A 25,300-nucleotide genomic window follows, 5' to 3' on the forward strand; every position below is an offset into this window, starting at 1 on the left:
GGTAGTTTCCTTGCACAAGTTCTCATTTTGCCTGTTGCCATCCACGTAAGATGTAACTTGCTCCTCCTTGCCTTCTGCCATAATTGTGAGGCCTCCCCAGCCATGTGGAATTGTAAGTCCAACACACCTCTTTTTTTTGGTAAATTACCCAGTCTCAGGTATGTTTTTATCGGCAGTGTGAAAATGGACTAACACAATGGCTACATAGAAAGCTGCACTGATTGTCCCCTTTCTCCACAAGGACACCAATTTAACACCTACCTACAAAACAAACAAACAAAACAAAACAAAAAAACACCTTTGTAAAACAAAAAATTAGATGAGCATGCACAGTACCTGGTTTTAATTTCATATCACTGAAAGAGACACAGAAGAGGGTAGAAAAGACAGTCTTAAATAACTGATGCCACCACTCCCGCACACCATGGAAGCAACCACCCGATGCAGACAGATATTCTGTTCATTTGATTGGGATAGGGAGAGTGCAGTAATTGTAATAAATTGCATTGAACTCAGTGCTGCTGTGTTATAGCAGAAAGCAAAACTTGGTTGAACTTAGCTGACATGCACCCATGGAGGGAATATTTAAAACAGTCCTAGCCAGAGGGGAATCACCAATCCCAGCAGTCAGAACTTGAATTCCACCAAGTTTGCCACTACAGGCTAAAGTCCTCTGGAACCACAAATAAATTTCAAAGGCCATCTAGCCCACAAGGACTGCAATTCCTAGGTGAGTCCAAGTGCTGAAATGGTCTCAGGGTTAGTGGACTTGTGGGGCATGTGACCTAGTGAGTCACCAGCGAGGGAAGCGGAGAAAGTGCTCTTGCCAACCCTCCACCAACTCCAGGCTGCACAGCTCACAGCTTCAAAAAAGACTCCTTAATTCTACTTGAGGAGAGAAAAGGGAAGCGTAAAAATGACTTTGTCTTGCATCTTAGACACCAGCTCAGCCACAGAAGGATAGGGCACCAGTCAGCTTCATGAGGTTCCCTTTCCAGGACCTAGCTCACAGATAACATTTCTAGAAACACTCTGGGCCAGAAGAGAAACCACTGTCTCGAAGGGAAAAAATCCAGTTCTGGCATGAAGCATCACATACTGACTAAAGAGCCCTTGAGCCCTGAAAACCAGTAGTAGTAACCAAGTAATATGCCATGAGCCTTCAGTGAGACTCTGAGACATGATAGCTTCAGATAAGACTCCACATTCTCAGGTGTGGTAGCAATGGGGAGAGACTCCTTCTGTTTCAGAAAAGTGGAAGAAAAAGTAAAGGAGACTTTGTCTTAAAACTTAGGTAGTAGCTTGGACACTGTGTGGTAGAACACCAAAGAGGATCTTAAGCTCTCCAAATACAAGACTTGGCTTTTGGATGGGATTTCTGGACATTTCCTTGTCCAGAGAAGAGTCTAGTGACCTGAAAAGTGAGTCCCAAGATAGGTAGCAACCACTACAAGTTGACTGAAGAGCCCCTGTTTCTTAAGAAAACATTGGTGGTAAGCTGGCCAAACTTGCCATTGGACTGTGGTGGTGATGGTCATGGGATGAAGCTCCTCCCACTTTGGAAAGAGGAAGGAACATTGGGAAGGTCTGAATCCTGTGGTTTGATTGCCAACTAAGCCATAACAAAATACAACACCAAGTAGACTTTAAGGCCTTTAATTCCACTCTCTGGCTCCCAGACAAACCTCTGTATCCATTCAGTGTGTATGGGAACTTGGTGCCCTGAAGGGAAGAACATAAGCCTTTCTGGCTTCACCACGCACTGATTGTGGAGCCCCCAAGGCCTTGAGCAAACATCAGTGCCAGTCTAGTTGTAGTTATGGTGGGCCTTGGGTAAAATCTAGTACTCTGCTGGCTTCTGGTATGACTAAGCAAAGTCACAATGGTGGTGGCCACACGGCTGCTTGTGTCACCCCACCCCAAGCTCCAGGAAGCTCAGAACAGAGAGAGACCATTTGTTTGGGATAAAATAAGGGAACAGGACAAAGTTTCAGCCTGGTAATCCCATGAATTCTCCATATTTATTAAGACATTCAAGGTAGTGTCTCTAGGAGTCTGAAATAACCAGAGCGTTATTGGGATTGAGGTGCCCCATAAGGCAGATGCAGCTTAGGTCACAAGAATCAAGTCATTTTGAATACCAGGAAAGCCTTCCCAAGAAGGACAGGTATAAACAAACCCAGAATGTTAAAAAAAAAAAAAAAAAAAAAACCCTAATTATTCAATGCCCAGACACAGACAAACATTCACAAGTATCAAGATAATAATGACCTAAGCAAATGAATTAAATAAACACCAGGAACCAATCCTGGAGAAACAGAGATACGTGAACTTTCACACAGAGAATTCAAAATAGCTGTGTTAAGGAAACTCAAATAAATTCAAGATAACACATAAAAGAAATTCAGAATTCTATCAGATAAATTTAACAAAAATATGAAAATGATTAAAAAAATCAAACAGAATTTCTGGTGTTGAAAAATAAAATTCACATACTGAAGAATACATCAGAGTCTTTTAATAGCATAATTGATCAAGCAGAAAAAATAATTAGTGAGCTTGAAGACCAGCTACTTGAAAATAAACAGCCAGAAGAGACAAAAGAAAAAAATAAAATAAAACAATGAAGCATGGCTACAGAATTTAAAAAATAACCTCAAAAGAGCAAATCAAAGAGTTATTGGCCTTGAAAAGGAGGTAAAGAAAAAGACAAGGGTACAAAGGTTATTCAAAAGTGTAATAAGAAAGAACATCCCGAACCTAGAAAAAGATATCAATATCCACATACAAGAAGGTTATAGAACACTAAGCCGATTTAACCCAAAGACGACTACCTCAAGGCATCTAACAGTCAAACTGCCCAAGGCCAACAATAAAGAAAGACTTCTGAAAACATCAAGAGAAAAAAAACGAATAATGGACAATGGAGCATCGATATGACTGGCAGCAGATTTTTCAGGCCGGGGCCTTTTAGGCCGGGAGACAATGGCATGGCATATTAAAAGTACTCTATACTATAATAGTATATCTGGTGAAAGTATTTCTCAAACATGAAGGAGAAATAAAGACATTCTCAGACAAACAAAAGCTGAGGGATTTCATCAACGCCAGGACTGTCCTGCAAGAAATGCTAAAAGGAGTACTTCTATCAGAAAGAAAAAGACATTAATGAGCAACATGAAAACATCTGATGGTAGAAAATTCACTAATAATAGTACACACAAACAAAAAATAATATTGTAACACTGTAACTGTGTTGTGTAAACTACTTTTATTTTAAGTAGAAAGAATAAGCGATGAGACAATTAAAAATAATACTTAAAACAACTTTTCAAGACATAGACAATACAATAATACATAAATAGAAACAACACATGTTAAAATGTGGGAGGACAAAGTTAAAGTTAGAGTTTTTATTATTTTTCTTCTACTTTGTATATACAAACAGTGTTAAGTGTCATCAGCTCAATATAATGGGTTATAAAATAGTATTTGCAAGTCTCGTGGTAACCAAAAATCAGGTACATAAAAATTAAAGAAAAAAATTAAATAATAATATCAGAGAAAACCACCTTCAATTAAAAAAAGGCAGAAGAGAAAGAAAGAGAAAGTAAGAAAGAAGGGAAGACCAGTAATCAACCAGAAATCAAATAACAAAATGGCAGGAGTAAGTCCTTACATATCAATAATAATATTGAATGTAAATGGACTAAGCTATCAAATAAAAAGGCATGGGGATGCTGAGTGAATAAAAACAAGAACCAAGGTTGTGTTCCCTATAAGAAACAGACTTCATCTATAAAGACACACAGACACTGAAAATAAATGGAAGAAAAAGAAATATTCCATGTCAATAGTAACCAATAAAGAGGAGGAGTAGCTGTACATATATCAGACAGTAGGTCTCAAGACAAAAACTTTAAGAAACAGAGAAGGTCATTGTATAAAGATATTGGGGATAATTAAGCAAGAAGGTATAACAATTATAAATATATGATTTATATATTTATAAGGAGCACAAAGATATATAAAGCAAACATTAGAATTAAAGAGAAAAATATAATCTAATACAATAATAGCTGGAGACTTCAACACTTCACTTTCAGCATTGGACAGATATTCCAAACAGAAAATAAATGAAGAATTTTATATGCAGTACAGAACAAATAGACCTAAAAGATATTTACAAATTATTTCATCCAATAGCTATAGAATACACATTCTTTTCCTCAATACATGGATCATTCTCAAGGATAGATCATAAGATATGCCACAAAACAAGACTTAAAACATTCAAAAAAATAATAAAATAATATCAAGTATCATCTGTAATCACAAAGGAATAAAATTAGAAATCAATAACCAGAGAAATTTTGAAAACTATACATACACATGAAAGTTAAACAACATCCTTGTAAATGACCAGTGGGTCAACGAAGAAATTAAGAAGGAAGTTAAAAAATGTCTTGAAACGATTGATAAAGGAAACACAACATACCAAAATCTGTGGGATACAGTGAAAGTAGTACTAAGAGGGAAAAATTTAAATGAAGGAAATAAAACAAAAGGTCAGTGAAACAAAAAGTTGATTTTTTTAAAAGATAAACAAAATTGAGGAAAGTTTATCCAGACTAACTACAAAAATAGTAAGAAGACCCAAATAATAAAATCAGAGATGAAAAAAGAGACATTAAAACTGATACTGCAGAAATTCAGAGGATTATTAGTGGCTACTTTGAGCAACTATATGCCAATAAACTGGAAAAATTAGAGGAAATGGATAAATTCCTAGACACATACCAAGGACAAAGACCGAACCATGAAGAAATTTAAAATGTGAACAGACCAATAACAAGTAATGAGATGGAAGCTATAATAAAAAGACTCCAAGCAAAGAAAAGTCTGGGATCCAATAGCTTCATTGCTGAATTTTACCAGGCATTTAAAGGATTCAATAATACCAATTCAATCCAAACTATTTTGAAAAACAAAGGAGGAGGGAACGCTTCCAAACTCATTGTATGAGTCCAGTATTGCCCTGATATCAAAATCAGAGGAAGACACAGCAAAAAAAGAAAACTAGAAGCCAATGAATATCCCTGATGAATATTGAAGAAAAAATCCTCAACAAAATACTAGCGGACTGGATTCAACAATACATTAGAAAAATCATTCATCATGATGAAGTGGGATTTATCCTCAGGATGCAAGTATGGTTCAACATACAGAATCTAATCAATGTGATACATCAAATAGTAGAATAAAGGACATAAACCATATGATTATTTCAATTGATGTATTATAGAAAATGTATTTGATAATATTCAAAATTCTTTCACAATCTAAACTCTCAAAACACTTATTATAAAAGGAACATACCTAAACATAAATGAAAGCCATATATGACAGACACATAAGTAGTATCATTTGAAATGAGGAAAACCAGAAAACCTTTCCTCTAAGATCTGCAACAAGACAAGGATAACCACTGTCACTACTGTTTTTCAACATGGTACTAGAAGACTTATTTAGAGCAATAAGACAAGAGAAAGAAATAAAGGACATCCAAATTGGAAAGAAAGAAGTCAAATTATCCTTGTTTGCAGGTGATATGATCTTATACTTAAAAAAAAGGTAAAGAGTCCACCACAAAACTCTTCCAACTGATAAATTCAGGAAATTCACAGTACACATTATTAATATACAAAATTAGTACCACTTCTACATGACAACAGCAAAAAAATCTGTGAAAGAAATCCAGAAGGTAATGCCATTTACAACAGCTACAAATAAAACAAAATACCTAGGCATTCTTTTGACAAAATAAGTGAAAGATCTCTACAATAAAAATTATAAAATGTTGATGCTAGAAAGTGAAGAAGATACAAAAATGAAAAGATATTTCATCTTCATGGATAGGAGAATTCAATACTTTTAAAATGTCCATAATACCCAAAGCAATCAACAGATACAATGCAATTCCTATAAAAATACCAATGACCTTCTTAACAAAAATAGAATAAATAATGTAAATATATATATGGAGTAACAATGACACAGAATAGCCAAAGCTATCCTATGCAAAAAGAACAAAACTGGAGGAATCATGGTACCTGACTCTAAATTATACTACAGAGCTATCTATAGTAACCAAAACAGTATGGTACTGGCATGAGAAACAGACACATATATTAATTGAACAGAGGACATAATCCAGAGATAAGTCCATACATCTACAGTAAACTCATTTTTGACAAAGATATCAAGAACATACATTGGAAAAAGGGCAGTATCTCCAGTAAATCGTGCTGGGGAAACTGGCAGTCCATATGCAAATACTTAAACTACATGCCTATCTCTCCCCATATATCAAAATAAAATAAAAATGGGTTAAATACTTAAATCTAAGACTTCTTCTATGAAATAGATTGAGAAACTCTCCATGACATTGGACTGGGCAAATATTTCTTGAACAATATCCTGTGAGAACTGACAACCAAAACAAAAATGGACAAGTGGAATTACATTAAGTTAAAAGTCTTCTGCACAAAAGAAAACAATTAACAAAGTGAAGAGACACCCCACAGGATGGGAGTAAATATTTGCCAAACATTCATCTGACAAAGGATTAATAATTACATTATATAAGAAGCTCAAACAACTCTACAGAAAAAATATAATAATCCAATTTTAAAATGAATGAAAGATCTGAATAGATATTTCTCAAAAAATACATGCAAATATTAAACAGTTATATGCCAAGGTGCTCAATATCACTGATCATCAGAAAAATGCAAAGACTACAGTGAGATATTATCTCACCCCATATAAAATTGCTCTTATCCAAAAGTCAAGCAATAACAAATGCAGGTAAGAATGTGGAGAAAAGGGATCCCTTGTACACTGTTGGTAGGAATGTGAATTAGTACAGCCATTATGGAGAACAATTTGGAAGTTTCTCAAAAGGTAAAAATAGAGGTACTATATGATTCAGCAATCTCACTGCTAGGTATGTACTCGAAAGAAAGAAAATCAGTATCAAAGAGATATCTGCACTCCCGTGTTTATGGTGGCACTATTCATAATAACCAAGATTTGGAAGCCATCTAAATGTCCATCAACAGATGAATCGATAAAAATTATACTATATTTACACAATGGAGTACTATTCAGCCACAAAATAATTAGAACCTGTCATTTATAACAACATGAATGGAACACGTGGTTATTATGTTAAGCAAAATAAGCCACGCATAGAAAGGCAAACTTCATACTTTCTCACTTATTTTTTCATTTATTTATTATATTTATTTTTCCCTAAGTTATTGGGGTACAGGTGGTATTTGGTTATATGAATAAGTTCTTTAGTGGTGATTTGTGAGATTTTGGTGCACGCATCACCTGAGTAGTATTCCCTGCACCATATTTGTAGTCTTTTATCCCATGCCCCCCTCCCACTCTACCCCCCCCAAGTCCCCAATGTCCACTGTATCATTCTTACACCTTTGTGTCCTCATAGCTTATCTCCCATATATCAGTGAGAACATACGATGTTTGATCTTCCATTCCTGAGTAACTTCACTTAGAATAATAGTCTCCAGTCTCATCCAGTCACTGCAAATGCTGTTAATTCATATCTTTTTCTGGCTGCGCAGTATTCCATTATAGATATCACAGTTTCTTTATCCACTCATTGATTGATTGGCATTTGGATTGGTTCCACAATTTTGCAATTGTAAATTGTGCTCCTATAAACATTCATGTGCAAGTATCTTTTTTGAATAATGACTTCTTTCCCTCTGGGTAGATACCCAGTAGTGGGATTGCTGGATCAAATGGTAGTTGTACTTTTAGTCCTTTAAGGAACCTCCATACTGATTTCTATAGTGGCTGTACTTGTTTACATTCCCCCCAGCAGCAGTGTAGAAGTGTTGATCATGATGGATTGTATTTTTGATATGTTGCTGGAATCAGTTCGCTAGTATTTTGTTAAGGATTTTAGCATCCATGTTCATCAAGGATATCGGTCTGTAGTTTTCTTTTTTGGTTGTGTCCTTTTCTGGTTTTGGTATTAGGGTGATGATGGCTTTATGGAATTAATTAGGGAGGTTTCCTTCTTTCTCTATCTTGTGGAATAGTGTCAAAATAATTGGTGCAAATTCTTCTTTGACTGTCTGGTAGAATTCTGCTGTGAATCTGTCTGCTCCTGGACATTTTTGTTGGTAATTTATTAATTACAATTTCAATCTCACTGCTTGTTATTGGTCTGTTCAGGGTATCTAATTCTTCCTGATTTAAGGTAGGAGGGTTGTATTTTTTCCAGGAATTCATCCATGTCTTCTAGGTTTTCCAGTTTATTTGTGTAAAGGTGTTCATACTAGCCTTGAATGATCTTTTGTATTTCAGTGGTGTCAATTGTAATATCTCCTGTTTCATTTCTTAATGAGGTTACTTGGATTTTCTCTCTTCTTGGTTAATCTTTCTAATGGTCTATCAATTTTATTTAACTTTTCAAAGAACCAGCTTTTTGCTTTACTTATCTTTTGTATTTTTTTTGTTTGTTTGTTTCTACTTCATCTAGTTCTGCTCTGATCTTGGTTATTTCCTTTCTTCTACTGGGTTTGGATTTGGTTTGTTGTTCTTGCTTTTCTAGTTCCTTTGGGTGTGATCTTAGATTGTCTGTGCTCTTTCAGATTTTTTCATGTAGGCCTTTAGGGCTATGAACTTTGCTGTTAGCACTGCCTTAGCTGCATCCCGGAGGTTTTTATAGGTTGTGTCACTAGTGTCATTCAGCTTGAAGAATTCTTTAATTTCCATTTTGATTTCATTTTTGACCCAATGCTCATTCAGAAGCAGGTTATTTAATTTCCATGTGTTTGCATGGTTTTGGAGGTTCCTTTAGGAGTTGATTTCCAGTTTTATTCTACTGTGGTCTGAGAGAGTGCTTGATATAATTTCAATTTTCTTAAATTTATTAAGGCTCATTTTATGGCCCATCACATGGTCTCTCTTGGAGAAAGTTCCATGTGCTGTTGAATCATGTGTATTCTGCAGTTTTTGGATGAAATGTTACATATATATATATCTGTTAAGTCCATTTCTTCCAAGGTATAATTTAAATCCATTGTTTCTTTGTTGACTTTCTTTCCTGATGACTGTCTAGTGCTGTCAGAGGAGTATTGAAGTCCGCCATAATTATTGTGTTGCTGTCTATCTCATTTCTTAAGTCTATTAGTAATTGTTTTACACATTTGAGAGCTCCAGTGTTAGATGCATATATGTTTAGGATTCTGATATTTTCCTGTTGGACAAGGCATTTTGCCATAATATAATGTCCATCTTTGGCTCTTTTAAATGCTGTTGCTTTAAAGTTTGTTTTGTCTGATATAAGAATAGCTGCCCCTGTTCACTTTTGGTGTCCATTTGCATGAAATGCCTTTTTCTACCTCTTTAAGTTTACGTTATGTGTTAGATGAGTCTCCTGAAGGCAGCAGATATTTGGTTCATGAGTTCTTATCCATTCTGCACTTCTGTGTCTTTTAAGTGGAGCATTTAGGCCATTTACATTCAATGTTAGTATTGAAATGTGAGGTACCATTGCATTCATCATGCTCTTTGTTGCCTGTGTACTTTTGTTTGTTTGTTTGTTTTGCTTTTTAACTTGTATTTTTGTTTTATAGGTCCTGTGTGATTTATGCTTTAAAGAGGTTCTAGTTTGATGGGTTTCCAGGATTTGTTTCAAGATTTAGAGCTCCTTTTCATAGTTCTTGTAGTGGTGGCTTGGTAATGGCAAATTCTCAGAGCATTTGTTTGTCTGAAAATGACTGTATCTTTCCTTCATGTATGATGCTTAGATTTGCTGGATACAAAATTCTTGGCTGATAATTGTTTTGCTTGAGGAGGTTGAAGATAGGGCCCAATCCCTTCTAGCTTGTAGAGTTTCTGCTGAGATATTTGCTATTAATCTAATAGGTTACCCTTTATAGGTTACCTGGCGCTTCTGTCTCACAGCTCTTAAGATTCTTTCCTTTGTCTTAACTTTGGATAACCTGATGACAATGTGTGTAGCTGAAGATCTTTTAGCAATGAATTTCCCAGGTGTTTTTTGTGCTTCTTGTATTTGCATGTCTAGGTCTCTAGCAAGGCCAGGTAAGTTTTCCTTGATTATTCCCCCAAATATGTTTTCCAAGCTTTTAGAATTGTCTTCTTCTTCAGGTACACCGATTATTCTTAGGTTTGGTCATTTAACGCAATCCCAGACTTCTTGGAGGCTTAGTTCATATTTTCTTATTCTTTTTTCTTTGTCTTTGTTGGATTGAGTTAATTCAAAGACCTTGTCTTCAAGCTCTGAATTTCTTTCCTCTATTCGTTCAATTCTATTGCTGAGACTTTCCAGAGCATTTTCCATTTCTAAAAGTATGTCCGCAGTTTCCCAAATTTTTTATTGTTTTTTTCTTTAAACTACCTATTTCCTTGAATATCTCTCCCTTCATTTCTTGTATCCTTTTTTTGGATTTCTTTGCATTGGGCTTTGCCTTTCTCTTGTCCTTCCCTGATTAGCTTAATAATTAACCTCCTGAATGCTTCTTCAGGTAAATCATGGATTTCTTCTTGGTTTGGATCCATGGCTGGTGAACTAGTGTGATTTTTGGGGAGTGTGAAGAGTCTTGTTTTGTCATATTACTAGGGTTGTTTTTCTGGTTTCTTCTCATTTGGGTGGGCTCTGTCAGAGGGAAGATCTAGGACTGAAGGCTATTGCTCAGAATTTTTGTCTCACAGAGTGTTCCCTTGATGTAGTACTCTCCCCCTTTTCCAGTGGCTGTGGCTTCCTGTGAGCCAAACTGCAGTGATTGTTGTCTCTCTTCTTGGTCTAGCCACCCAGTAAGTCTACCCAGCTCCAGGCTGGTACTGGGGGTTGTCTGCACAGTGTCCTGTGATGTAAACCATGTATGGGTCTCTCAGCTATGGATACCAGTTCCTATTCTGGTGGAGGTGGCAGAGAGTGCAATGGACTCTGTGAGAGTCCTTCGCTTTGGTAGTTTAATGCTCTATTTTTGTGCTGGTTGGCCTCCTGTCAGTAGGTGGGGTTTTCCAGAAAGCATCAATTGTAGTAGTGTGGACGGGGACTTGTGGTGGGCAGGGCCCTAGAACTCCCAAGTTTAAATGCCTTTTGTCTTTTGCTACCAGGGTGGATAGGGAAGGACCATCAGGTGGGGGCAGGCTAGGCATGTCTGAGCTCAGACTCTCCTTGGGTGGGTCTTGCTATGGCTGCTGTGGGGGATGGGGATGAGATTCCCAGTTCACTGGAGTTGTGTACCTAGGAGGATTATGACTGCCTCTTCTGAGTCATGCTGGTTGTCAGGGAAGTGGGGGAAAGCTGGCAGTAACAGGCCTCATCCAGCTCCCAGGCAAACCGAAGGGCTGGTCTCACTCCCACTGTGCTTCTCCCAACAGCCCTGAGTCTGTTTCCAGATGGAGGGTGAGATGGGCTTAAAAACTTGCCTGAGGTTTTTCTGCCTCTCAGCTGTGAAGGAAAAGGGCTTTAGTTCTTCCCCCTGTCTGTGAAGTCCGCATGCTGGATTCACACCCTCTTTCGAGTTCTGGCCAGGAGGCTTCTCGCCCTGTTCAGATTATTACACAGCTCAGCTAGAGAATTTTTTCTCCCTTTGGAGTTTTACCCCTGCTCCTCTGGCCATCCTCCTGATGGATCCCTGTGGTGTCAGGCAGGAATGGACTGCTTGAAGACCCAGCGAGCTCCCAGGGCCTTTCTGCTGCTTCTTCTACCCCTGTATTTCACTCGGCTTGGCTCTCTAACTTGACTCAGCTACAGATAAAGTCAGAAACTTCTGTAAATAGACCTTCAGCTTTTCCAGTGCGGGGGTGTGTTTGGGAGAGGAGGGTCTCCCTTTCCCACTTCCGCAGTTGGGGCACTCGCAGTATTTGGGGTTTCTCCTGGGTCCTGCAGGAGCAGTCTGCTTACTTCAGAGGATCCTCCCAGGATTGCTGGTTTGTTTTTGGAGTTGATCTGCAGTTAAACTTCACAATGCAAGCCTCCACATGGTGCTCTGTCTAGAGCTGCAATCTAGTCCTGCCTCCCATCTGCCAGGATCTCTCAGTAATACCCTCACTTATTTTTGAGAGCTAAAAATCAAAACAATTGAACTCATGCAGATAGAGAATAGAAGGATGGTTACCAGATGCTGGGAAGTGTAGTGGGAGATGAGGGAGGAAGTGGGGATCGTTATTTGGTATAAAAACATAGAAAGAATAAATAAGACTTAGTATTTGTCGGGACAACAGGATGACTATAGCAAAAAATTATTTATTTGTACATTTTAAAAATAACTAAAAGAGTATAATTAGATTGTTTGTAACATAAAGAATAAATGGTTGAGGTGATTAATACCTCATTTATCCTGATTTGGTTATTGCACATTGTATGCCTGTATCAAAATATCTCATGTACCACATAAGTATTCACTTACCTGGTCTCTACAAAAATAAAAAATAAATTAAAAATATAATTTTAGGTGTATAATAATACTATGTTTTCAAATATAATTTGTATTATTTCAAGGTATATATTTAAGTATTTGCAGATAGGATAAAAAATGAAGAAGGGCAATTGATGAATCAACACTGGCCATATATTGATAAAAATTGGGTGGTGGCTATACACATAAAGGCTAATCATATCTTTCTATCTTTGTATACATTTGAAATTTTCTATACTAATGAATTTAGTAGAAATCCCCTGGGTAGTACAAAATAGATTTTCATTTTCTCCAGTGGGTTGCATCTTTTTAAAGACTATTTTTAAAAGCCTCTAATGGTGACACAGATTCCCACATATCTCTAATAGTTTAATTTGTCTCTATTTTCCACTCCATTCTTTCCTCCACCACAGGGTCCTGGCTGTATTTTAACATTCCCCTGCAGTGTCAAGGCCTGGAATTCTGTAGGGCAAGAAGGCTCTTCATAGTCCTCTTTTAGATAAGATTTAGTTCTTCTATGTTCTCTGAAGAAAAGCATGTAGAAGACAACCCACCTCTTCTATTGATCTTATTTATTTCCTATCATATTGTTGCTTTTCTGTATTATTTTGTTAGACCTCCTCTCATCTATTACTGGAACTCAAAAGATTCACTCAGGTGCCTTGTCTCCTTTCTGGCCGAATGGCCATTTTCAATGAAAAACCTACAAATACAAGATTGCCAACAACTCAAACCCTGCAGTGAGAAATATCTGAATTATTCCACTAGGTGAAATAAAACCCATCCAGCCAAGATGCTGCAGATGGCATACGAAGATAAGGAATGGGTTGTGTAAGAAGAAGATTATGATGACCAACTTATGACCCCTTAACAGCTAGAAATCAAGAACTGAAGCAGCCATGCTTTACTTGACTTCTTTTTTCCTCTTCCCACTCAAATTGCCTTATATAAAGAGTAATGGTGGTGGCTAACCTTTTAGTTTTAGGTAGAAATGTAGAATTGACAATATCTTGAAATTGGATGGTAGCTAATGAGAATTTATGTGTTCTCTATGCTGGGGACATGAATATTTTATCTGGATAAACAAAAAGAGTGGATGCTGTGGAGAAAAGTAAAGTGGGCTATGCTGGATACTCTCAGTCAGGTTCTCCAGAGCCACTCTTCACTCATCTGTTCTGCTTGTATCAAGGGGGCTGTCCTTTGTGGATTGCATCAAGGCACTCGCTTTCTTCTGGCTTCTAGTTGAGTTTGGTCAATGGGAGACACCAACAGGAGATTAAAGGAGAAAGTGGTTGTGTCCCTCTACCAAAGACTGCAGCTCCTGTCAGGGAAAGTCTTCATCTATAACTAGTCTTCCCCCTTGCCTCTTCAAGTATAGAGGTCATGAGGGCTCACCAGTGTTGTTAAACCTAGTGTGCTTCATTGAGACTTATTATTTATTAACTCATTTTACACTTTATATTTTGTCATTTTATTAACCTCTCTTCATTGGTCTGTTTGAGGGTGACATCTGTTTACTGCTGAAATTCTGAATGGCACATCAAACATCAATTTCCCACTATTTAACCCAAGTAAATTTTGAGATCTGCAGGAGCAAGTCATATTATTTTTCATGCAAGGATGTAAGCCAGAAACCTGGGACTCATCAATGACAAAACTCCTTGATATACTTCTTCTTAAATATACAATTTATAATTATTTTCCATCACTTTTATGCCAAAAATAGATCTTTATTTCCTCTACTTCTTTATTTTATCATTGACACTTTCCTTGTCTAATCCATTATCATTTTTTGCTTGGACTACTGGAATGGCCTAATTGGTCTTACTATTTTCCCTTTTGTCTCCCTGTAATATATTTTTTCTCATTGGAGTCAAAGTAATCTTTTAAAAATACCAATCTGCTCCCATCCATGACCCTACTTAAAACCCTTCAAATGTCTCTTATTACTTTAAGTACAAAGACAAAAGGTTTTTGTTTGTGTGTTTTTACATAGCCTACAGTGTCCTACATGATCTGGACTCTCCCTAAATTCTCTTTACTCAATGTGCTCAAGCCCCTTTTTATTTCACTTTCTCCAGCAACCACATTCCTTCCTGCCTCAGGGACTTAGCTTCCAATGACTTCTGCCTGAAATTTACCTGATTTATACTACTCATACTTCAGCTTTCTGCTCAAATTTCACAGTAAGTTGAGACTTAATTATTAGTCCAGGATTCTCACCCCTGCCATTATAAACTCTCATAGGTATTCTATAATTCTTCTTTATAATAAAGTAGCTGAATTATTTGAAAAAGCCTTTTACTTCCCAGGAGACTATGTGCTTAATAGCGGCAGGGTCTATGTCTGTTTTGCTCACAACTCTATCCATTCCCATTCCTAACAAACAATAAATGAGTGAATGAATAATCACGTGAGGGTGAGTGAATGGATAGAATGGAAAGGTGGCACAAGTTATGATACCTAAAACTATGCTTCACGCAATTCTTAGATATATGACTGTTCACTTTTCTGAGTGACAGATTTGGGGCTCTGAGTTTCTGGAAAAACAATCAGAGAGCTAGTCTCTATCAATATCCATTACTCATGGATGTCAGAATCAGGTTATCATTCAGTTATACTTTTAGCATTTTTAAAGATTTTTCTCTTTTAAGAAATATTCATTAGTAGTAAAAATTTAGGAGATGTGGCATTTGGAGGGCTGTTACCTTTATGCTATTTTATACTATGGCCATTAGGACTTTTTTGTTTGTTTGTTTTCATTTTGCCAGATTTTGGGGCAAAATTTGATACACAATGTATCTCATTGCATGGAGCTTCTGTTAGGATACTGTTCTTTTACACACTAGAATCTCTTTCTTGGCATCATAATTTTCTATCTTGTGTGAAAGTTACCTTTAAAACTATTGTGATTTTGGCTGTGGTTTAATAATTGTTCACGTAAGACATACTGTCTCCAATTACTCTTTTTTCATTTTTTTCTTTAGTGATTCTAACTTATTTATGCTTCCAGATGAATCTTCAAATAATTTTGCCAAGTTCCAAAATCAATTATTTTGGGATTTTAATTGAAATTGCTTAAAATGAAAAATTTAATTGTGGAAGAATTTGTCTATTTGTAATGTTCTTCCTCTATTCTCTATTTAATTAATTTTTATTTTATATCTCTTAATTAAGTTTCATGGCTTTCTTTATAATAATTCCATAAATTTCTTGTTGGTGCTACTTGATGTCCCTGTTGCTATTGTGAGAATATTTTTTACCTGGTGGTATTTCCCTTTAATTGGTTGTTTGTGGTATAAAGGAAAGTAATTGGCTTTTGTTTCTATCATATTGAATCTTATTAATTTTTAAAGTTTTGATTATTCCACTAGTATCTTATATGGTAAAAATCTATCTAGTAATAAACATAATTTTAACCCTCCTTTAAAAGTTATATTTTTATTTGTTTTACATATTATTGCATTGGCCAGAATGTCTGGAACAACATTGAATAGCTTCAATAGCCAACATCCTTTCCTGTGTTGTACCATTAGTTGTGATGTTATTTAAGACAAATTTGGAAATAGTGTATTTCCTTTTTCCTAAATTTCTATGCATATTTTAAGACAAGCAATGGGTGTTAAATTTTATCAGATTATTTCTACATATTCTTCTTTATAAAAACAGCCAGTTCTTGAATGTATCAATTACTGTTATTATCTTCTAAATACTGCATTTTGTTTTCTGTATGCTTTATTGTTTGTGCCATCACTTTATTTCTAAATTCTTAAAGTTAAATGTTTAATTTATTTCATTAAAAAATAATGGTAGTATTTAAGGGTATGGATTCGACTAAGCAGTTTTGGCTACTGAAATTGACCAATAGTTGGTGTCCTAGCAGGTAATAAGGGATATCAGGAGCGATTTTTCACCTAATACAAGGGAAAGAGTTTATAGTACTCACGTCCCCTTGGTATGAAGTTTAGACTCTTAGATAGATGAGTAATGATCACAGCATTTGAAGTTCTTAAAAGCTATCAACATCTTATCCAAGGTTAGTCCTTAGTGATCCATTATAGCTGTGTATAGTTGTTTAATTTGATGAAAAAGAAAACACTTTAAAAGATTTTAAAGTGCTATGGGCCTGAAGCCTCTAAATAAATAGTTGAATTTACATGATAAGCCAATTATGGGATGTTTATAAAAGAGTAATTAATATACTGTCAAAAGGGAGTGAAATATGTAACTATAACATCTAAATATGTGTAAGTGGGAATGGGGGCAAAGTTGGGCTCATAATTTTAGATCTGTTACAGGTACACCAAAAGCTAAATAAGTAATGTTAATTATTCACATTGACTATATCTCAAGTGATGAAATAAAAGAAACAGTGGTTGTATAGAGTAAAATTTATTATAGGGTTGTAGAATTCATACAACCTAAACTCCTTACAGCATTCAGCACCTACACAATTTTGTGCATTCCACAATACAGATAGTAGTGAGAAAGAATCACTGCATTAGTTAAAAATGACCGTCTCATGAAAATTGTTCACATATAAGTCAGGTTAATTACAGAGCACCTAACAGAACTGCAAAGATGTAATTTCTAAATTCAAGAAAGTTGTACAAAATGAAAAACAAAAGAAACCAACAATGTTGAGATCTGACATATTTTAAACAAAAAGTTCAAAAACAATTTAAAATATTTCAAATTTTAAAATTGCTCCACCATAAGATGAATAAAGAGCTTACTTAAAGGAAAAGAAAAAACAAACAAACAAACAAAAAAACAACGGATGGAATTTATTGTCAGGATGTTAGGTGACATATTCATGCTGCTTTCAGAAATCTAAACCCTATAAATTCAAAGAAACAATGAAAATCATGTAATTTCAGTTTCAAAATCAAGCAATGCCAATTAAACTAAAATTTGACAAGAGCTTGCAGTGGTTAGTATTTTTTTTTCCTTTTTTTAAAGCATAAGCAATAGAGTAAATGCATGAGTAAATATCTTGAGTATCCCATAAATCTTAATGTTAAAGTCATATTGTAAATCTCTGACTTCTTATTACCAAGGACACTCTATCTGTTGCCTCTTACTCTTGACAGATCTTGGTCTCAACAATAAATTCGTTGGGGAAGTGTCTAATCTTCCAGCATTTATCAATGGCACGTTTGTTGAAACCTGTAAGGAAATGTGCAACAAAAGTGGCTTTTGAAATTTTTGTGGAAATGAAAATATATCTAGCCTTGTTCCCCACTTTTTCCTGTATTCTATCTCCACTTTCCTCCACTGTGTAACACAGGGTGAAGGAAGGAATACATTAGTTACTTACCCAGCAAGAGGTCTCTGCGACGAAGGCGGAAGGACTTTCTGTTATTGCAAAGTTGGTAAATAAAGATGCCAAGGTTACTAACATCACGAATTTCCTCCACAGCAACTAGGTCTTCACGAACCACATAAGTTTGAGGCAGATATCTGCCACTCTAAAAATCAAAAACAAAGATTGAAATGAGAAATTCTTTTTCCTTTTTAACTTTGAAATTCAGGAGTAAAAGTGCAGGTTTGCTACTTAAGTAAAGTTGTGTCATGGGGTTTGTTGTAGAGATTATTTAATCACCCAGGTATCAAGCCTAGTACCTACTGGTTATTTTTCCTGATCCTGTGCCTTCTCCCATCTTCCACCCTCTGAAAGGCCCCAGTGTTTGTTGTTCCCCTCTATGTGACCATGTGTTCTTTTCATTTGGCTCCCACTTATAAGTGAGAATATACGGTATTTGGTTTTCTGTTCCTGTGTTAGTTTGTAAGGATAATGGCCTCGAGCTTTATCCATGTCTCTGCAAAGGACATGATCTTGCTTTTTTTTTTTTTTGTGATTGGTTTTTTTTTTTTTTGGCTGCATACTATACCATGGTGTATATGTATCACATTTTCTTTACCCAGTCTATCATTGATGGACATTTAGGCTGATACCATGTCTTTGCTATTATAAATATTGCTGCAATGAACATACTTGTGCACGTGTCTTTATAATAAAATGATTTATATTTCTTTGGGCATACACTCAGTAATGCAATTGCTGGGTCTAATAGTATTTCTGTCTTTAGGTCTGAGAAATCACCACAACATCTTCCATAATGGCTGAACTAATTTACACCGACACCAATGGTGTATAAGCATTCCTTTTTCTCTATAACCTCGCCAGCATCTGTTATTTTTTGACTTTTTGATAATAGCCACTCTGACTGGTGTGAGATGGTATCTCATTGTGGTTTTGATTTGCATTTATCTAATGTTCAGTGATGCTCAGCTTTTGTTCATGTTTGTTGCCCGTATGTATGTCTTCTTTTGAAAAGTGTCTATTCATGTCATTTGCCCAAATTCTTAAGGACACTATTTAAATCCTTTCCTATACCAGATAATGACTGTAAAAAATAATCTTTATTTTTTAGAGCAGTTTTAGGTTCACAACATTTTTTATTTCAAAATTATTTCAATAAAATAAAATGTTTTGGCCAAACTCATTATTTTTTTTAAAAAAAAGGAAGTAAAATTACTTGGAAATGCTTATGTAAAAATTTCACTTCCAAAATACATACCGCCAGTTTGCCAAAGAGCTCTACCAGATTTTTTGGAGGCATAACAATAGAAGTATTGAGGGGCATCAGATAGCAGTTCCCCAGCAACAAGTCCAGGTAAGCAGTCATTCCCTGTTAGGTAGCGGAAAAAAGTCAGGTAAGACACAGAAGGCATTAACATTGCAAATTTTCCAACTACCATTAGATCAAGCAGCTACATCCTTTCAAAATCAACTAATGTGTATTCAATAACAGAAGAACGAAAAGGCTTTGCCTCAAAAACGTGCATTCATGAATGAATTTAATACCTGCCAATGAAGTAAAAAAGAGAGAGAGAGAGAAAAAAATCCTGGAATATTTATAAGAATGAGAAGCCCACCTTTTCAAAGTCATGAATAATTGCTGCAGGGTCACTATCAGAGAAACTGGGGACAGGCACATCAATGATTGCAATGTTGTCATCCTCACGAATGTCAGCCTCCTCAGTCACAGGCAGGAAGTTAGGCTCTCCTCCACGAAGAGAATTTGCAGGATCCTCAGAATCAAAAAAGCACATCTCTCCACGGTAAATGGTGCTCTACAAGACAAAAAGGGAAAATTACAACCTTCTAATACTCACTATCATGATATTTGAATGGCTTTTCACACTCATATCAATTCATTGTACTATGTGTTAAGCCGAGGCTTGTTGACTGCAGTTATCACAATGAAGACAAATCAATTTTATGAACTGAAAGGCAACTTGAAAACTTTCCCTAAATCTTCTTTTCTCTAGTCACCACTACAGAATTTTTTAAGTTGCTACTAAATGTCTAGCAAGTAGTAATCCAAAGTATAATAATTATAATTATTATTACCTTGGGCATGAAGTACTTGTAAATGCAGGCTCCACCAACAATAAGTCCTGCCAAGATGAATGAAAGGCCTAAGAGAGTAAGCATACATCTCCCAGAGGAGCCCTCTTTTTCCTGGGTGGCAACTCGGAGCTCCTATTTATTAAAAAGCAAAACCAAAAACAAAACCAGATTGTACTTTTAGACACATAGTTGATTTTGTGTACAATTTACCTCCCTTGAAACCCAAGATATTTTTAAAAATGTTAACTCATTTTAATTGTAGTCTGAATTTATTTCAAGACAAATTCTGAATCTAATAGATGTTAAAAAATGTCTCTGATTATATTAACCTTGCATTTGGCATTTCTAAACCCAAATATAGATACGAAATTATTTCAAAATACATGCATCAAGAATCAAATTAAAATTACCATTTATTTATGCAATGTCATATTCTTTTTTATTGTGCTAAGAACACTTAACACGACATTGACTCTTAACACATTTTTAAATGTATAATATAGTATTAACAATAGGCACGATGCGGTAGAGCCGATCTCTAGAAATTATACTCAATAAATGGAAGTAATTACTTTTTGAACTAGTACACTGATATAATCACTAACTTTCTGGGATATGGTTCTGTTTCTTCATTATTTTTTCCAAATCAGTTTGTCAACTTAAAAGAGAATTAGTATCCTTTGATTAATTTATTAACTGATTTTTCAAAAAGCTGACTTTTTAAATTAGGTTTTAAAGGTAGGAGTTCTATAAGGTATATGCCATTTTCCCCGTATTTTAGAAATTAAAATATTGAAGGGAGAGATATAAATTTAATGTTCCTAATTTAATCCAGAAATAAAAGTTTCTTAATATCGATCAACATTCTATAACTGTGTATTGCATGAATGAAATATTTTCCACGTCCTGGGTGAAACACTTGATTTTGAAGTGTAGCATTTGCGATAGCTAGACACAAATGTTGTCTGTGTAACAGTGACTGTAATATTTTGTTAAATCAATAATTTGCTTTGGGATTGAAACAAGAAAGATCCAAAGCAAACAAGTAACTGATAGTGCCCTTCCCAGGGCAGTGGACTCCAATCTTTCTAATCCCATTTTTGTATGTCACAATACATCCTCATTGTTACTCAAGGACTGAATAAATGAAGTAAGCAAATCTAACCCCTGATCATTAAAGGGTAAATCATTCAAACGTGTATATAAATCGAATTGTTTTAGTCTTTTAGGTCATCAGCTCTTTTTCAGGACAACTACTGTAATGTTTATCAGAGCTAACTAACCTTAAATTCATTTGGTGAAAATAAATGCATAGATTTCAAGTTAATGCAGAAGATGAAAGGACAGACAATCATTTGATAAACGTTTATTTTTCCAAAAATATTTTTCTTTGAAGGCCATAGAAATTTGAGATTCCCATTTTCTTAACTAAATTTATTTAAGTCCAAACCCTCCATTAATTAGTACTCTATAAACCTGGAAGGCTTTTCTGTGTCCCAGTAATTTTCAGGAACTTTTAATTATTTTTATTAAAAAAAAAACTAAGATTAGCACTGCAAAGATAGAACTATAAATTTTGATGTGGAATTACTGTACAATAATCTAGAACTGGAGACTTAAAATTGTATTTTAGATGATTAAAATGAGTTTCATAAAGATAAAACAACTTGCTCATAAGTCACATAATAGCTTAATTCGAAATTCTGAGAGAAATAAATTTATTTTTTCTTGCTACTGAGACATGAGAAGAAGAGTTTGCACTGTAATTTCATTTATTCTTTCAATAATTCGGGAAGTTTATTAAGCAAGGCCTAAGTATTAGAATTTCAATTTCATAAGATATTACATCCTAGAAATAAGGATTTTTTGTTTTCATTTACATTTATTGGACTTTAGGTTGGTGTGAGCCATCAATTACCATAGCAAATTTCTCTTGGAACTCTTTTGAAGTGATTGTACACTATGTCTGACATCATATTTGTCATGCTTAACCTCTAATGAGCTAGCTGATCAATGTATTACAATACAATATGTCAAGTATTATTATCAGTGTCCTATAGTGGCCAGGTAAGGATCCTGTTAAGTTTTCTCCAAAACCTAACAGCAAAGTATAATCAAAGTGCAAATGCTCAGTTTTGCTTATTCCTCATCTCACCACAGTCTTGGCAGAAGTATTGCTTGCATATTAACTGAATTCTATCTACAAGTCATGAAATGCTTGGCGGTGAGGAAAAAAAAAAGGATTACTGTGTGGCTATATTTAACTACTGGCCTCTAATTAGACCTCCCAAAAAATCTGACCATGTTTAACCTGCAAACTAAGCAGGAGAACAATTACATATTTGACCTCTGTCATTTAATCAAAACCTCAACAATGCAAGAGGGTGTTACTTTTGAGCTCTAAAATGTATAATACACAAAAGCTAGTTTTATTGCAGGATTTAATATTGAAAGTTTCCATAATAAAAAGCTGGATAAGCACATTAACATTTCAAATTGTGTGTACAATCAACTTTTACTACATGGATTCTCATTTAACTCAAAGGACGTTTTATATCTCCACTTTGAACACAGAAGTTAAAACTATATAGAGAACAAGACAAGTTAGGACAGATCTGCAAGCGCCCACACTTTCCAGATTTCATAGAACACGAAGAAAATACTATTGCCCTTTAAAATTGAGATTATACTGAGGAGTAGTATACGAACCCTGAAAACATAGTAGGTGTTTAAAAGAAGTAGAAATAGGACTAAATAAAAAATGGATAACATTTTGGGGAAGAGCTTTCGCAGTTCCTGTCAAAGCTAGTAGTTTAAATTACAACACTGGACCTGCTTCAGATCTCTAAATAGAGGGAAGGGGATGTCGCTCAACAAGAAAAAAAAATTAAAAATAATTGAAGAGTATCCCCAAATTTATTTTTAAAAGAGAAGAGTGTTTTCTTTAGGAAATACCACTCTAAAAATATACAACGCTCTTGCAGTAAAAGGGCACACTGAACACCCAGAACTGGCACTAAGATCCACCTCAGTTTTGACAGCTCCTTTATCTAATGTTTAAAGCCACCAGAGAGATGACCAGAGAGAAACTGAAAATACTCCCGTGCTCAAGCAGACCACTTGCCCCAACCCATACTGCTTGGAGTTAAAAGTGCCCTTTGCTCCTCATCCCACCTCCACGAACACTCAGAGATCGTAGAAAGATTTAGTGTTAGAACTTCATCCACACCAAAAGGAAAGAAAGAAATGTTAAATCTCCTGGTCTTGCTCACCTCCTTGTATCCCCTCTGTCCCTGGGGAGACTATGCGCGTCCCTGGAGGTGGGGACTGGGCGACGTGCCCCTCCTTGATCCCCAGGTCCCTACACGTTACCCAAGAGACAATGACAACGAGTCCCAGGGCATCTCCTCAAACTCTCTCTAACCTCCCTCCAGGATAGCTGGTGTGGGCTGGAACAGACAGAACGGGAATGGCACGACACGCGGGAATGCAGAGTGACCGAGGGTGCGGTAAGCAGAAGGTGCCGCGAGGAGACAGAACCGAGGCGACCGGGTAAACCCCAGAGACAGCGTAAGAGGAGCAAGAGGGGCCCTCCCAGGGAAGCTTCATTTTCTCCTCTGCTACCAGCCCTCTTTCTTTCGCCCACCCCTCCCCCACCCCGCCCTGGGACAGCTACCTTGCCGGTCAGTATCTGAGTTCTGACCGTGCGGCTCAGGAGGGCCTCCACGTCTTGCCGCGCCTCCTCCTTTTGCACGGCGGTGGGGGTATTGAAGGCGATTTTCACCATAGTGAATCTTCGGGCTGCGCGGTAAGGCGCTGCTGGAATCAGCGTCCTGGGCTGCAGACTGCAAGAGGAGATCGTGCTAGCCCAAACAGCACTTACTTTATCTTCAGTCTAACACTACTGCAAGCCGAGGTCTGGGATACTTATGACGCAGTCCCAAACTGGGGGGAGACCGTGGGCGGGCCCAGGGAGGTGCCTAAAGGGAGGAGCGTGAGGGGGCCCAAAAGGGGCCCAAGTGCCTGAGTTGGGGGTTTGCGAGGTGGGGCGGATTTGCCACTGGGGGAAGAGGAGGGAAAGTGGAGACTTTGGCCGGCTCAGGCTAAACGTGCCTCACCTGCACCTCAGGCACACTCCCACCCACTCTCTGCAACTTCAGATAAGAGCAAGACAGGAAGGAAGCCTGCTGTGTCGTGTCTTTCTGCCTCTGTCCAGGCCACAATAGCCCCTGACTCTGACTGTTTTCTCAAACTTGGACCTGACTCCCCGCAGGGCCTGGGACTGTAGCTTGGCAGTAACTCAAACTTCCTTAGTTCTGGACCCACCCAGGCCCCCAAAGCGCCGTTCTACAAAGGTTCTGTTCCTTGATAATAATATCTTTCTTTTAAAGAACACCTAGAAGCCTGTTTATAGTTACCCAGTTCATTCTTTCAACAAATTGTTATTTTTTTTTATTTGCTTGCTTGTGTTTTGCAATTTTAATATCTCAACCTAAGGCGATGCTAGATCAGAAAGATAGGGCTCCTGCCTCCCCAACACCCCATTTTGTAGATAAGACATGATGAGACAGAGAAGGGTGGAAAGCTTATAATAAATTCCTGAAATAATCTAGATTTTTCACTCTTCCAGGTCAGGGAAACCAGTGTAAAGTCTCAACCCAGAGACTGTTTCTGTTCAGCCACCAGCTGTGAAACCTGCAGGGAAAAAAATAAACGTGTGTGTGTGTATATGTGTGTGTGTATAAGTACTTATGTGTTCAGGAAGGTGGAGGTGGAGGTGGAGGATACAAAATTTAGCCAGATGCTAATACCGATCTAATGGAGGAAAAAACAATAACTTCAAAGGGGTTGAGTTAGAAATTATTCTTGGAACATTTACACGTGCAGCCAGTATAATCAAGCTGTTTCTTCACAGTCAGTTTTTCCAGGTTAGTGATACTGATAGAGAACCTTACCAAGTACAATTCAGGCTTTGGAGGTTGGTGACTGGGGTAGCACTGGTACACAGTTTATAAATAGTCCCGCTGCAGAAGACAGGAGAAAGTTCTGTTGTGTGAAGACAGTAGCACTTACCAAAACAACAGCATCAAACAAAACAAAACAAAACAAAGAAACAGCTTTTGCTACAGAATTTACCATCTACTCATCTACCTAAGAAACAGACTTAAATATGTTGAGTCGCCACCCCTTCATCCGAAAAATTCCAACTTGGCGTTTTTCCCACTGATGTTTCCTTGACTCAGAAGCTTGTCGCCTGTTTCCACTGTGGGACCTTTGTGAAGACAGCATTCATTTTCTTGGATAGGCCAGGGATGGGAAGGTGGATGGAGGGGAACAGTGGGGAGCCTATGCCTTACTTAGGGCCAGAATCTTAAAAAGCAGGATG

At 36.6% G+C, this 25,300-nt stretch overlaps 1 protein-coding gene across 2 annotated transcripts; it reads right to left on the reverse strand.

The window, feature by feature from the left end:
* Positions 1 to 16,870: 16,870 nt before the first annotated feature.
* Positions 16,871 to 24,144, reverse strand: ITM2A (integral membrane protein 2A). 2 transcript variants are annotated; one of them, XM_055267167.2, is made up of 6 exons: positions 23,591 to 24,144; positions 19,915 to 20,046; positions 19,437 to 19,634; positions 19,079 to 19,189; positions 17,815 to 17,965; positions 16,871 to 17,663 (listed from the first exon to the last, which is right to left on the reverse strand). In XM_055267167.2, exons 1-6 carry the CDS (start codon positions 23,699 to 23,701, stop codon positions 17,575 to 17,577), a joined length of 792 nt encoding a protein of 263 aa, XP_055123142.1. In that variant the 5' UTR covers positions 23,702 to 24,144; the 3' UTR covers positions 16,871 to 17,574. The 2 variants fall into 2 exon arrangements, with proteins under 2 accessions (XP_055123142.1, XP_055123143.1); XM_055267168.2 differs by lacking the exon at positions 19,915 to 20,046 and having other exon boundaries at positions 23,591 to 24,077.
* Positions 24,145 to 25,300: the final 1,156 nt, after the last annotated feature.

Source organism: Symphalangus syndactylus, chromosome X, assembly GCF_028878055.3.
Source record: "Symphalangus syndactylus isolate Jambi chromosome X, NHGRI_mSymSyn1-v2.1_pri, whole genome shotgun sequence".
Lineage (NCBI taxonomy): Eukaryota > Metazoa > Chordata > Mammalia > Primates > Hylobatidae > Symphalangus > Symphalangus syndactylus.

Coding starts and splice junctions, on each gene's coding strand:
- ITM2A (XM_055267167.2), bottom strand. CDS start 23,701: ATGGTGAAAATCGCCTTCAATACCCCCACCGCCGTGCAAAAGGAGGAG. Junction 19,635..19,914: donor ACAAGTACTTCATGCCCAAG/GTAATAATAATT, acceptor TTTGTCTTGTAG/AGCACCATTTACCGTGGAGA. Junction 19,190..19,436: donor TTATTCATGACTTTGAAAAG/GTGGGCTTCTCA, acceptor GCTACCTAACAG/GGAATGACTGCTTACCTGGA.